General features: G+C 43.2%; 1 protein-coding gene across 16 annotated transcripts in view; it reads right to left on the bottom strand.

Annotated features, from left to right (window-relative positions):
* Positions 1–12,140, bottom strand: part of LOC110510174 (A-kinase anchor protein 13) — a 156,920-nt gene that overhangs the window by 18,252 nt on the left and 126,528 nt on the right. For 7 of the 16 annotated variants that reach the window (XM_036971865.2, XM_090211133.1, XM_090211103.1 and 4 more), the window contains 8 exons: positions 10,559–10,950; positions 9,893–9,949; positions 9,338–9,397; positions 7,600–7,759; positions 7,270–7,375; positions 4,579–4,606; positions 4,342–4,456; positions 227–383 (listed from right to left, as the gene is read on the bottom strand). In XM_036971865.2, the coding sequence (XP_036827760.2) occupies positions 227–383; positions 4,342–4,456; positions 4,579–4,606; positions 7,270–7,375; positions 7,600–7,759; positions 9,338–9,397; positions 9,893–9,949; positions 10,559–10,950 (1,075 nt within the window). The remainder of the gene's footprint in view (positions 1–226; positions 384–4,341; positions 4,457–4,578; positions 4,607–7,269; positions 7,376–7,599; positions 7,760–9,337; positions 9,398–9,892; positions 9,950–10,558; positions 10,951–12,140) is intronic. The other 9 variants (XM_090211227.1, XM_090211311.1, XM_090211270.1 and 6 more) reach the window with 2 other exon arrangements.

The following is a 12,140-nucleotide window of genomic DNA, read 5'->3' as shown; positions in this document are numbered from 1 at the left end:
TTGACTTACGGAGACAGCATAGTTTCAAAGTTTCAAAATACACACAAAACAGGTCCAAAGCAGCACCAAGTGTAGGCCTATGTAATCACCATGTAAAGGAATAAGGGGTATTGAGGTGTGGTAAATGGCGCTAAAACTAGAGCAGTGGTCCCTTACCACGGAACAGAGAGACTAAATAACTCTGTGGAGTCTGGTTTCTCATAAACACTCAGATTTGTTGTCTTACTGGTGCAGAGGAAGGCTTCTTTAGTGATAATGGGTTTGTTGCATTGGTGGCAGGTTGAGGATGGGGCTGGGTTCACAGAGCTGAAGAGATGGCCGTTCAGGTTTTTTTTCTCCTTCTCCTTGGGGTCTTTATCTTTCCCCTGAGCCTTCTCTTTCTCCTGCAGAGAGTTAGAGACACAAAGGGAATACCATAAATTCTCTAAGTCAAAGCACTATGGCACTGTGTATGCTTTCCGTACTGTAAGCAATCAAGGTCTCACAAATAGATCTCACACTTCGATAGTACTTAGCCAAAGCCGAGAGATATGAGTCATTTGTGCAAAGATGTACTGAAGTTTGACAGCTGTCAAAAACCCCTTCACAATATTTCTGTATTTTCTATCCAGAAGTCTCATTCACAAAAAGAAACATAATTATGACAAAAGGTTACAATATATCAATATAACCACAGACACAATACACTGGACTGGCCAATAACACACTCTCAGGTTGACTGTACAGGTAGACACTCATTCCTAATCAGTACAGGAAATGAAACAACCAATATCCTATGATTCTGACTCAAACTAAATGTGTTGCTATAGCAATTCCTCCTGAAAAAGGGAAGAATGTGTATTTAGAGAAGAGCATCAGAGCCTGTTCCTTTCTGAGCAGTGAGCCGTGAGACAGGCAACAGGCGTTAGCCAACACAAAGAACCAATATCTCCTACCTCATCCTGTATTGTATCAGCCCTCAGCTTCAGGGAGCAACCGTGTGCCAGGACAAGTCTACACAACATCACAGTGGCAGTCTGTCTGTCTGTCTGATACATTATTACAGTGGCAGTCTGTCTGTCTCTCTGTCTGATACATTATTACAGTGGCAGTCTGTCTGATACATTATTACAGTGACAGTCTGTCTTTCTGGCTGATACATTATTACAGTGACAGTCTGTCTGTCTGATACATTATTACAGTGGCAGTCTGTCTGATACATTATTACAGTGGCAGTCTGTCTGTCTGATACATTATTACAGTGACAGTCTGTCTTTCTGGCTGATACATTATTACAGTGACAGTCTGTCTGTCTGTCTGATACATTATTACAGTGGCAGTCTGTCTGATACATTATTACAGTGGCAGTCTGTCTGATACATTATTACAGTGGCAGTCTGTCTGTCTGATACATTATTACAGTGACAGTCTGTCTTTCTGGCTGATACATTATTACAGTGACAGTCTGTCTGTCTGTCTGATACATTATTACAGTGGCAGTCTGTCTGTCTGTCTGATACATTATTACAGTGACAGTCTGTCTGATACATTATTACAGTGGCAGTCTGTCTGATTCATTATTACAGTGGCAGTCTGTCTGATACATTATTACAGTGACAGTCTGTCTTTCTGGCTGATACATTATTACAGTGACAGTCTGTCTGTCTGTCTGTCTGATACATTATTACAGTGACAGTCTGTCTGTCTGTCTGATACATTATTACAGTGACAGTCTGTCTGTCTGATACATTATTACAGTGACAGTCTGTCTGTACGCTGGTCTGGAACAACAGGCAGTACAGAATCTACAGATGGAACTCTGGCATTCCCATGTTGCCAGCCATCAGCACAAAAGAAGGAAGTGAGATACCATGGATGTACCATGAGTGTCTGTGCTGACTGTTTTGCAGTCTCCGTTACACACCAGCCCCACTGCAACTTCCAGCCTATAATCTAGCTCACAGTCTCAGCAAACTATTGTAAAGTATGTACAGGGCATTCAGAAAGTACTCAGACCCCTTCACTTTTGTTACATTACAGCATTATTCTAAAATGGAATAGATTCATGTTTTTCCTCATCAATCTACACACAATACCCCATAATGACAAAGTGAAAACAGGTTGAGAAATGTTTCATAGTTTATTAAAAATAAAAAAACAGAAATACCTTATTTACATAAGTATTCACACCCTTTGCTATTAGACTCAAAATTGAGCTCAGGTATATCCTGTTTCCATTGATCATCCTTGAGATGTTTCTACAACTTGATTGGAGTCCACCTGTCGTAAATTCAATTGGTTGTACATGATTTGGAAAGGCACACCTGTCTATACAGGTATAAGGTCCCACAGTTGACAGTGCATGTCAGAGCAAAAACCAAATCATGAGGTCGAAGGAATTGTCCGCAGAGCTCCGAGACAGGATTGTTTCGAGGCAATATCTGAGGATGGGTACCAAAAAAATTCTGCAGCATTGAAGCTCCTCAAGAACACAGTGGCCTCTATCATTCTTCAATGGAAGAAGTTTAGAACCATCAAGACTCTTTCTAGAGCTGGCCGCCCGGCTAAACTGAGCAATCGGGGGAGAAGGGTCTTGGTCAGGGAGGCGACCAAGAACCTGATGGTCCCTCTAACAGAGCTCCAGAGTTCATCTGTGGAGATGGGAGAACCTTCCAGAAGGACAACCAAGATTCTCTGGTCTGATGAAGCCAAGATTGAACTCTTTGGCCTAGAGGAAACATGGCACCATCCCTACAGTGAAGCATGGTGGTGGCAGCATCATGCTGTGGGGATATTTTTCAGCGGCAGGGACTGGGAGACTAATCAGGATCGAGCAAAGACGAACGGAGCAAAGTACAGAGTGAAAACCTGCCCCAGAGCTCTAAGGACCTCATTCTGGGGTCAAGGTTCACCTTCCAACAGGACAATGACCCTAAGCACACAGCCAAGACAACGCAGGATTGGCTTTGGGACAAGTCTCTGGATGTCCTTGAGTGACCCAGCCAGAGCCCGGACTTGAACCCGATCAAGCATCTCTGGAGAGACCTGAAATTAGCTGTGCAGCGACACTCCCCATCCAACCTGACAGAGCTTGAGAGGATCTACAGAGAATAATGTGAGAAACTCCCCAAATACAGGTTTGCCAAGCTTGTAGCATCATACCCAAGAAGACTCAAGGCTGTAATCGCTGCCAAAGGTGGTTCAACAAAGTACTGAGTAAAGCGTCTGAATACTTATGTATATGTGATATTTCAGTTTATTTTTTATAAATTAGCAAAAATTGCTAAAAACCTGTTTTTACTTTGTCATTATGGGCTATTGTGTGTAGAGATTGATAAGGGAAAAAAACGATTTAATACATTTAAGAATAATGCTTTAACAAAATGTGGAAAAATACAAGGGGTGTGAATACTTTCCGAATGCACTGTACAGGGTACATACTTTCAAAACCCATATTGGAAGCTATACAAACATTGGACATTTTTATCAGTCTGTATGCATGTGTTATGGATTGAGTAGCATTTTTGATGATAAGCATGTTCTTCTATGTAATAACTAGGCCTGCTATAAAATACATAGAAATATATTGTTTTGGATACAACACAGGGAAATCAAATCACATGAGAACTGTGTTGATGCATGGTCTGGGCATTACTGTTATTTCCCTTAATGTTATCAGGAAGTCTAATGTTATTAGGTCTGAAAGAATTGTGGTTTGTTTTCGTAGCAGCAGTGATGCCATACAGACGTCTGTTTGAGACAAACCACAGCATGCCTCTGTTTCCTGTTTGGCTTCCCTACTGCGTGCAGACCAGGCGCCTCGCTCTGCTTCTCACAACTCACAGACTCACAGCCAGATACACTTACCCAGCAGATATATACTGTATACTCCCTCACAGTCATTTACAATCTGATTATGACACCTAGAACACAGATAAGCACCAGGGAAAAGTATCTTATTCTGGAAACTACAGTTTTGAGATTGCAATATGTGTATTAACCTGCACACAGCTATAAGCCTGGACATAAATTATAACCTGAAAACGTGTATCCAAAGAACTACAATGAGAAACCTTTAGACACGTAATAATAATAATAATAATTTGGATTCAACACCAATACAGACAATGGCGCTGGGATCAGACTGAAAAGGTACTGTACTACTGGATCTTCTTAAATTCAAGTCACTTCAATACTTTATTTATCCCCTGAGGGTCAATTCGGAGCCAGGCCCTATGCCGGTTATTTCATTGTTAGTCTACACCTGTGTGTACACCTTTGTTTACAAAGCATGTGACCAATAAAATGTGATTTGCTTCGCTAGTGCAGGAGGAGGAAGAGAGGCTGAATGGACAGACTCACCTTGTTCTTTTTAGTACTCATCTTGCTCTTGAGGTAACTGAAGGTGCGGCTGACCTTGGTCCCCTGTCTCCCCTCAGAGTCGCTCCGCAGTGGCCCCGGGTCCTCCTCAGAGATGCTGGATGAAAAAGAGTAGGAGAACCAGAGAGACAAACTCAGTATACTGTCAGATACTACCCTGCTGGAGAAATAGCCTTTAAGAACAGGCCCATATAAAACGGGACAAGGTTTCTGTCTTACCTATGCTCTAGTGATGCCGATCCCATTCCTACAGCAGAAATAGAGAGAGGAGGTGATGAGCTGGATCAATGGAACAGCAGATTGTGTCATTTATTTATTTACATTTGTATTATTTTTTATTGGTACACCGGATAGGTGCAGTGAAATGTGGTGTTTCACAGGGTCAGCTATAGTAGTACGGCGCCCCTGGAACACATTAGGGTTAAGAGCCTTGCTCAAGGGCACATCTACAGTTTTTTCACCTTGTCGGCTCAGGTATTTGAACCACCGACCTTTTGGTTACTGGCCCACACTCTACGTGGTAGGCTACCTGCCACCATAAATGGGACAGGGAGTTGTAAATGTAGTTAGAGAAATATAAATATGATCAAAATATAGTTGTACATGTATATACAATACGAGCAATGAAAGCATGTTGAAACAACAGAGATTACAGAGTGGAATTCCCCCCCCCCCCAAAAAAAAGATATGTACTTTTATCAGTATTTTGGTTCAGTACAAGCATACATTACATAACCATTACAATACATTTCCAAGCAGAGGTGATATCACATAACACGTAGTAGTACCAACATCCAACAGAACCAGGTTAAATGTGGAATTGCACACTGGGTCATTTGGTTAAGGCCAATTAACAAGACCAACAAATACATACACAAAGGAATGTGACGATTATGCAGCATATATGTACACTAGTAGTCAAGGGTGGCCAATAATAAAGAGATTTACTGAGGGTCAGACACAGCACTGAAACGCAGCCTCAGAACTACAACAAAGCTCAATAAGACACACATATCACCACAAACACAGAGACATTTTCAACAACAAAAGTCTGCCAGGCAAAATCTCTCACAGCTCTTAAGCTGTAGATATGACACGCTAGAGCAGCGAAAGCTCTTTGAAACGTCGTCCTCCAGCAACGGCCCGGGCAGGGATTTTCTTCCAATCGTTCTCTCCAAAATAATATACAAGGCTCAAAGGAGTGTGAAAGCAGCAGTGAAATGTTCCTATCCTTTCTAGCAGCTGTGAAGCCCAACAGGAACACTTTGACATGTGTTTATGTGGATTCCAAAGAATGGAGGCTAGGGGGAATAAATAGAACTGATGGAGGAAAGAGAGGGGAGAAATGTGTGTAAAACTCACAGGAGAGACAATAGGAATGTCCGCCATGTCAAATACAATAGAAAAAGGGCTACTTTGAAAAGGGGCTACAATGCTAACAGAAAGCTGATTATTTGGTCTCAGTTAGATACCAATAGAGGGAAATAGATTCTGGGATTATATGTGTCTCCAGCAGATGTAACATATGGCTGACTGGACTGCAAAAGGGCTTTTCACTCTGCTACAGCGTCCCTACTCTTTCAAAAAATCTGCACAATGAGTCTGCTGTTCTTGCATGGGTTTCAGCAATGTAGATAGAGTTCAGAAATACAAGGCTCTTAAAAGGACAAAAGAGTTAACTGTTCATAAACATTTATGAAATATGTGAACATCTTGGCAGGTTTGACATCCTTTCATACTTTTTTCAGTCATTTTCATGGCAGCCAAGGTTTTCGAAACTGATCAAATAGTTGAATTTGCTTGAAACTTCACATAAACAGAACAGCAAACAGTGCATATTTGATCACCTGTTGAGATTTGTATTAGTAACTAGAGGCAATTTAAGCCTATGTAAGTAAAACATTTTTAGAAACAATGACTTCTACTGATTGATATTTCATCAAACCAAATTATTTGCCTGACAATGTTAACCTTGTTAAGGTTAGGGGACCAAACAGAGATGAATTGATTTAAAAGAGTTGATTTAGAGAGAGGTAACGTCCTTTAGTGACATGGGTTGACCTAGAGGCACACTACACAGGAAGCAGCCAGGCGCTAAGGGGCCACTCAGGGCATTCTGGGAAATGTAGAACATCACTGGAGGAAGAGCCAATAGAAAATAATGTTCTATGTTGAGTCGGTCCACTGACTATCCAGTTCAAGGGGACAAAAAATATCAAATCACACGTTAAATTAGCACAAGAACCTGGGCCGCCCCTCATTCCCTTCCAAGTGATCAAATGACTGAACCCTACACAAAGGGACAGGGAAACAAGAGAAGGCAGAAATAATAACCCCAGTGATAGTGAGGAGAAGATCTAACAGTAGCCCCTGTTAGCCCCAGAGGAGATTGGGATTGAGAGAGTTAACAAACCACCTGATTCCTGTCTGGGAAACACAGCAGAGGGACAGAGAGAAAATGTACCTGTAGGACGAGGTTGGAAACAGCAGGTGACAGGAGACTTGATTGTTGGATAGATAGAGCCATGGGCCTGAATCCGCAAAGCATTTCAGAGTAGGAGTGCTGATCTAGGATCTGTCCATATAATCTTATTCATAATGACCTAAAAGGCTAAACTGATCCTAGATCGGCACTCTTACTCTGAGACACTTTGTGGGTACATGCCCTGGCCTTGTGTACCACCATGTCACCAGAGAGAGAGAGAGCGAGAGAGCGAGAGAGAGAGCGAGAGAGAGAGCGAGAGAGAGAGAGAGAGAGAGAGAGAAAGAGAGAGAGAGAGAGAGAGAGAAAGAGAGAGAGAGAGAGAGAGAGAGAGAGAGAGAGAGAGAAAGAGAGAGAAAGAGAGAGAAAGAGAGAGAAAGAGAGAGAGAGAGAGACAGAGAGAGAGAGAGAGATAAAGTGACCCTCACCGTCCAGGTCTCTGTGACTGATGGCCAGCATGGACACCGACTTGGTGAGTGCTTGGTGAGGAATGGAGGTACAGCTGTGTCTCACAGGCAGAACTCTACCTGATTTCTGAAATAAAGGAGAGAGAGAGAGAGAGAGAGAGAGAGAGAGAGAGAGATCAGTGAGCTGTCTGGGTGAAAATAAAACATGAACTACAGTGCATAGAGAGAACCAGTCTACATGGGATGGTACGAAGATTCATTGATTCAGTACAAGTGAAAGTCATTGTGCAAGCAAAACACAGGACCTCTATGGTAAAGATACGCCTGGACAGTATAGTGTGTGAGGGTTACCTGGCTGTCGAGGCTGCTGTAGTCTCCCAGGTCTGACTCCTGCTCCTCTGTTAGGGACAGAAGCGAGCCCCTCTCCTCACTGTCCAGACGCGCAACAGTTCCCACACCAGAGGAGATCTTCCCAGCATCCTCCTCTCCAGCTAGACCCTCCAAACTGTAACTGCAGACAAAACAATACCATGTTAGTGAAAGAACACTCCACTGGTGTTTCTGGTGAAAGATGTGGTAATTTGTTTAGGGACAGTAGATACAAACACCCTGTTCGATCTTTAAACCCTTGGCAGGAAGTGAACTCACACCCAGCAGATCTTCATGCTCCAGAAAGGATGACACAATCAGTTATTTCAAAACTGAAACCACACAAGTGGAGAGGACAAGTACATACAGATATACACAGTTAAAGGAAAAATCCACTCCAAAACAATATTTTTTACTTTTTTAAATTAGCCCACTGTTGATACAGTCCCAAAATGTTTTGCATGTCAGCAGTTACGTTTTGAAGATATTCGATTTTCAAGAAGCAAAGTGTCACTTGCCACATCATGATAATGATGCGTTTTGCACATCTTGATATCTTGAGAACTTGAAAAAAATAACAAAATATATTTTTTGAGTGGATTTGTCCTTTAACTAGATCCCTGCAGTGAGGAGATGATGAGATACAGAAAAGAGGAAAAGCATGTATAGACAAAGAAAATACATATGAACACCAGCACAAACAGGAAGAAACACATACATGTAAACTTAAACACAAATGTAAGAGGGAAATAACTGAAGTAAAATAAACATAAAAATAGAATTCCCCAAGCTTCAAATCAGTTAAACAACCTAGCTAACTTGATTAAAAATTGTAGCATGTTAAATAATAGGCGACAAATAAACCCCTTTGAGACCATACATATGTCATTTATGAATGCATAAGAAATGCATAAGAAATCAGCATTCACTATTAGAGTACAACAGATCTATTATCTCATTCTAGCTGTGTGTCAATTGATCCTCTCACTGAAGCTGTCAGTCTGGCTAAGCGAGATGAACAGAACTAAAACCATAACTCACCTGTCTGGCTCACTGATGATGATGATGACTATATTAGTCATTCTAATCTTTGCAATAGTTAACAAGCAGTGTAGCAGTATAATACTATTGTTCTAAAGATGCTTGATGCTTCCTCTCTAAATTCTAGCTTCCTTGTCTCAGAAGAGCGAGAGAGAGAGAGAGAGACAGAGAGAGAGAGAGGGGAAGAAGATAAGTGACTGTGCATCGCTGAGGTCGACCACAACTGACCAACAAGGTGAATAAGACAAAGATAGAGCAACAGCAGCAGTGACAAAGCATACACCAAGCCAGAGACACACCAAGCCAGAGACACACCAAGCCAGAGACACACCAAGCCAGAGACACACCAAGCCAGAGACACACCAAGCCAGAGACACACCAAGCCAGAGACACACCAAGCCAGAGACACTCCAAGCCAGAGACACTCCAAGCCCGAGACACACCAAGCCAGAGACACACCAAGCCAGAGACACACCAAGCCAGAGACACTCCAAGCCAGAGACACTCCAAGCCCGAGACACACCAAGCCAGAGACACACCAAGCCAGAGACACACCAAGCCAGACACAGACATGCACAGAACAGAGAACATGCAGAGGCCTCATCCTCTCTTTTTATTTATTTCATTTTGTTTGTGTGTTTGTCCTCTTAAGCTATTAGTTGACACGGTGATGGCATACCTTCTGCTATCAATCTGTGCCGGGTGGGGAGGGGGGACGTTGGAGGGACACCAGCTCATACTGACAGGGAGAAGCCAGGGAGGGAGAGGGATGGAAAGGGACAGGAGAGGAGAGGAGAGGAGAGGAGAGGAGAGGAGAGGAGAGGAGAGGAGAGGAGAGGAGAGGAGAGGAGAGGAGAGGAGAGGAGAGGAGAGGAGAGGAGAGACAGACAGGAGCAGAAGGGAAAGGGTGATGTTATTTCAGGGTGAGATGTGATGGTCAAAGGGGTGAGTTAATGGGTAAGGTTTTTTTCCCATTGAGGTGTCTTGATACATATCATATTGGAGAGATAAATAAATAAAAACAATAAAGTTTTCACTGTCTTCATTCTTTATATGTTTTAGAAATTATTTTTCAATTGCATAAGGCACATAAAATACAATTTGATTTGATTAGGGAGTGCTCAATATAGGTAGCAATGCATTTTACATTTTCTTTCTGTAATTAAAACACAGCTTGGCAGTGACACACCAGGGAGAGTCAGAATGGAAACAGTGAGGAATAACTGTGTGGTACCTTCTCCTATGAAATGTTGGCTTTCGAGGCTTCCCTTCCCCTTGACCTTGCAATAAACTGAGAAGAGATGGAGAGATGAGGAGAGGACAGAACAGATGGGATGGACAGAGAGAGATGAGAGCACTGACAGTACAGAACATGATCACATGGGTGATAATGAATAAAAGGAAAATGGTGCCAATAAAAATCACAGTGTTTAACCTTTGACCTAGACCAGGTCTTTCCCACAAAGTCCACTGACACAGAGGTGCCTCCAGGCTTATCTAACTGTACTGTATAAGGCTCCCTGAGGGAAAAGCATGGATTAAATACACACAGAGACAAATATCTACATACACATGCGCTCACACACAAACAGTGGCCCACTGACACACAAACACAAAGTGTCTGAACTTGAGGCCGTATGAGGACCAGTCCTCGGAAAGCAAGTCTCTGTCAGTCTCATCCCTGCAGACTGCGCTTCCCAGGGTACTACTGTCTCAAGTGACTCCCCAATAGATATCATCATACCGAGGACAAGTCAGGATACTGTAGGAGTTGGAGGCTTATGGTTCACACAGATTATGACTTTTCACCACTCATCCATAGCTATCCTTCCTGGGTATGTACTATAGGGTAGTGAGTGTGTTGAGTTAGAGGTCAGTGTGTGGGGTTAAGAGGACTCACCTGCGTTGGTTCATGTCTGTGTCTCCTGCAGGATTCTTCCCCGGGCCCCAGCTGTGCCGGCGGAATGGAGAGAGCGAGCGGATAGAGGAGCGCAGGATAGCGGAGCACACAGGCACCTCTGTCAGCTTGTCTTTCCTCTCGTCCTCCTCTCCGTCCCTCCCTGTCGTCTGCCAGGCGTCTCCGGCACTCCAACTGGCCCTAGTGCTCAACACCCCTGCCCCCGCCCCAGTCCAAGCGGGGCCCACTCTGCCCTGGGAGGAGACACTGAGAGGACCCACACTGCCCTGGGAGCTGGCGCTGAGGGGACCCACACTGGCCACGTCGTCTATGGAGGAGAAGGACACCGACACACCACTGTTGCTTTCACTTGGCCCAGTCACAGCCTCCTCTCCCTTTGGACAGAGAGAATACAGAAAGACCCTGTTACCCACTGCAGTCAACTGAATGGCATTGTGGAAGGATTTGGAATTGCACATTTCAGCTAACACATTTGGGTAAGGGGCACTTTGTTTTACACCAAAAACAAAGCTAAAAACATAAATTATACTAAAGGTGTGAAAGCTAAATAAATCTGTATCTATTGTCAAGGTAGTTAGTTTTGACCTAATGTCCTGTCTTGTATGCCAGTGAGGTTAGACCTGATGACCGGTCTGAGCTGCCTTTAGTCTGAGCTTACTGCAGCCTTCAGTGTGGCGAGGGGAAAGGGCAAGGCAGTGAGAGAGAGACATGCTGCTGGGAGAGAGAGTTCTTTCCAGCCCTATAAAAGGTTACATAACAACAGAAACACACACACACCCTTTAGGGAGGCCGGCAGGCAGGCAGGCTGCAGATGATTTCCATTGGGACTGTATCATTAGTTTTCACATTGTCCAGTAGTGGGCGTGCGAGCGGGTGGTGAGCTAACGGACGGCCAATTGTGGCTCAGAGCATAATCATGCAGGCCCCTTTATGAGGACCAGGCCATAGAATATCAGCTTCCAGAACAAATGAGTCACCCTTCCTGAGCTCATGCAGCAGAGCAGCAGTCAACCAGCTAACACTGTCTACACAAACACACACCTATAGGCAAGGTTATTATAGTAAATGAAAACTGAAACTAAAACAAGAACTAAAATTGGAAAAACTATTTAGTAAAGTGATATTAAAACATTTGAAAAAATAAAACTACTGAAACTACTCCCATTGACTGTAAAACTAATTAAAATAAAATAAAAACCATAATAAATTAAGCTGAGTTTTTTTCTTCTACACTCAGGACAAAAATCTAAAAGGGGATTTCAAGCTTTTTTGGTAATGGGGTTTTTGAGCTTCTGAATCTGGAGGTAAATGCTGCCAGTTGATGCCGATGTTTCAAATAGGCGGAGCTTGTGCATCACTATCCTTATTATCTATAACGAGCTAACAGTCAAGAAATCTGAGGGCGAGTACAGGAAGTAACTGAGCCAATCTAGAACAGCTTGTGAAGTTGATGGAGCCGTTCGCAATCCAACCAAACCAACTTCAAACTGACAGCCATTCACTGATTGATGTGGTGACCTGCCTTGAGGCACACTTGCAGTCAATTACTGTTGCAAAATAGTTG

This window comes from Oncorhynchus mykiss, chromosome 1 (assembly GCF_057628025.1).
Source record: "Oncorhynchus mykiss isolate SJ-2025 chromosome 1, ASM5762802v1, whole genome shotgun sequence".
Classification (NCBI taxonomy): domain Eukaryota; kingdom Metazoa; phylum Chordata; class Actinopteri; order Salmoniformes; family Salmonidae; genus Oncorhynchus; species Oncorhynchus mykiss.
The sequence above is the reverse complement of the archived record's forward strand: the minus strand, read 5'-3'. Positions and strand labels throughout refer to the sequence as shown.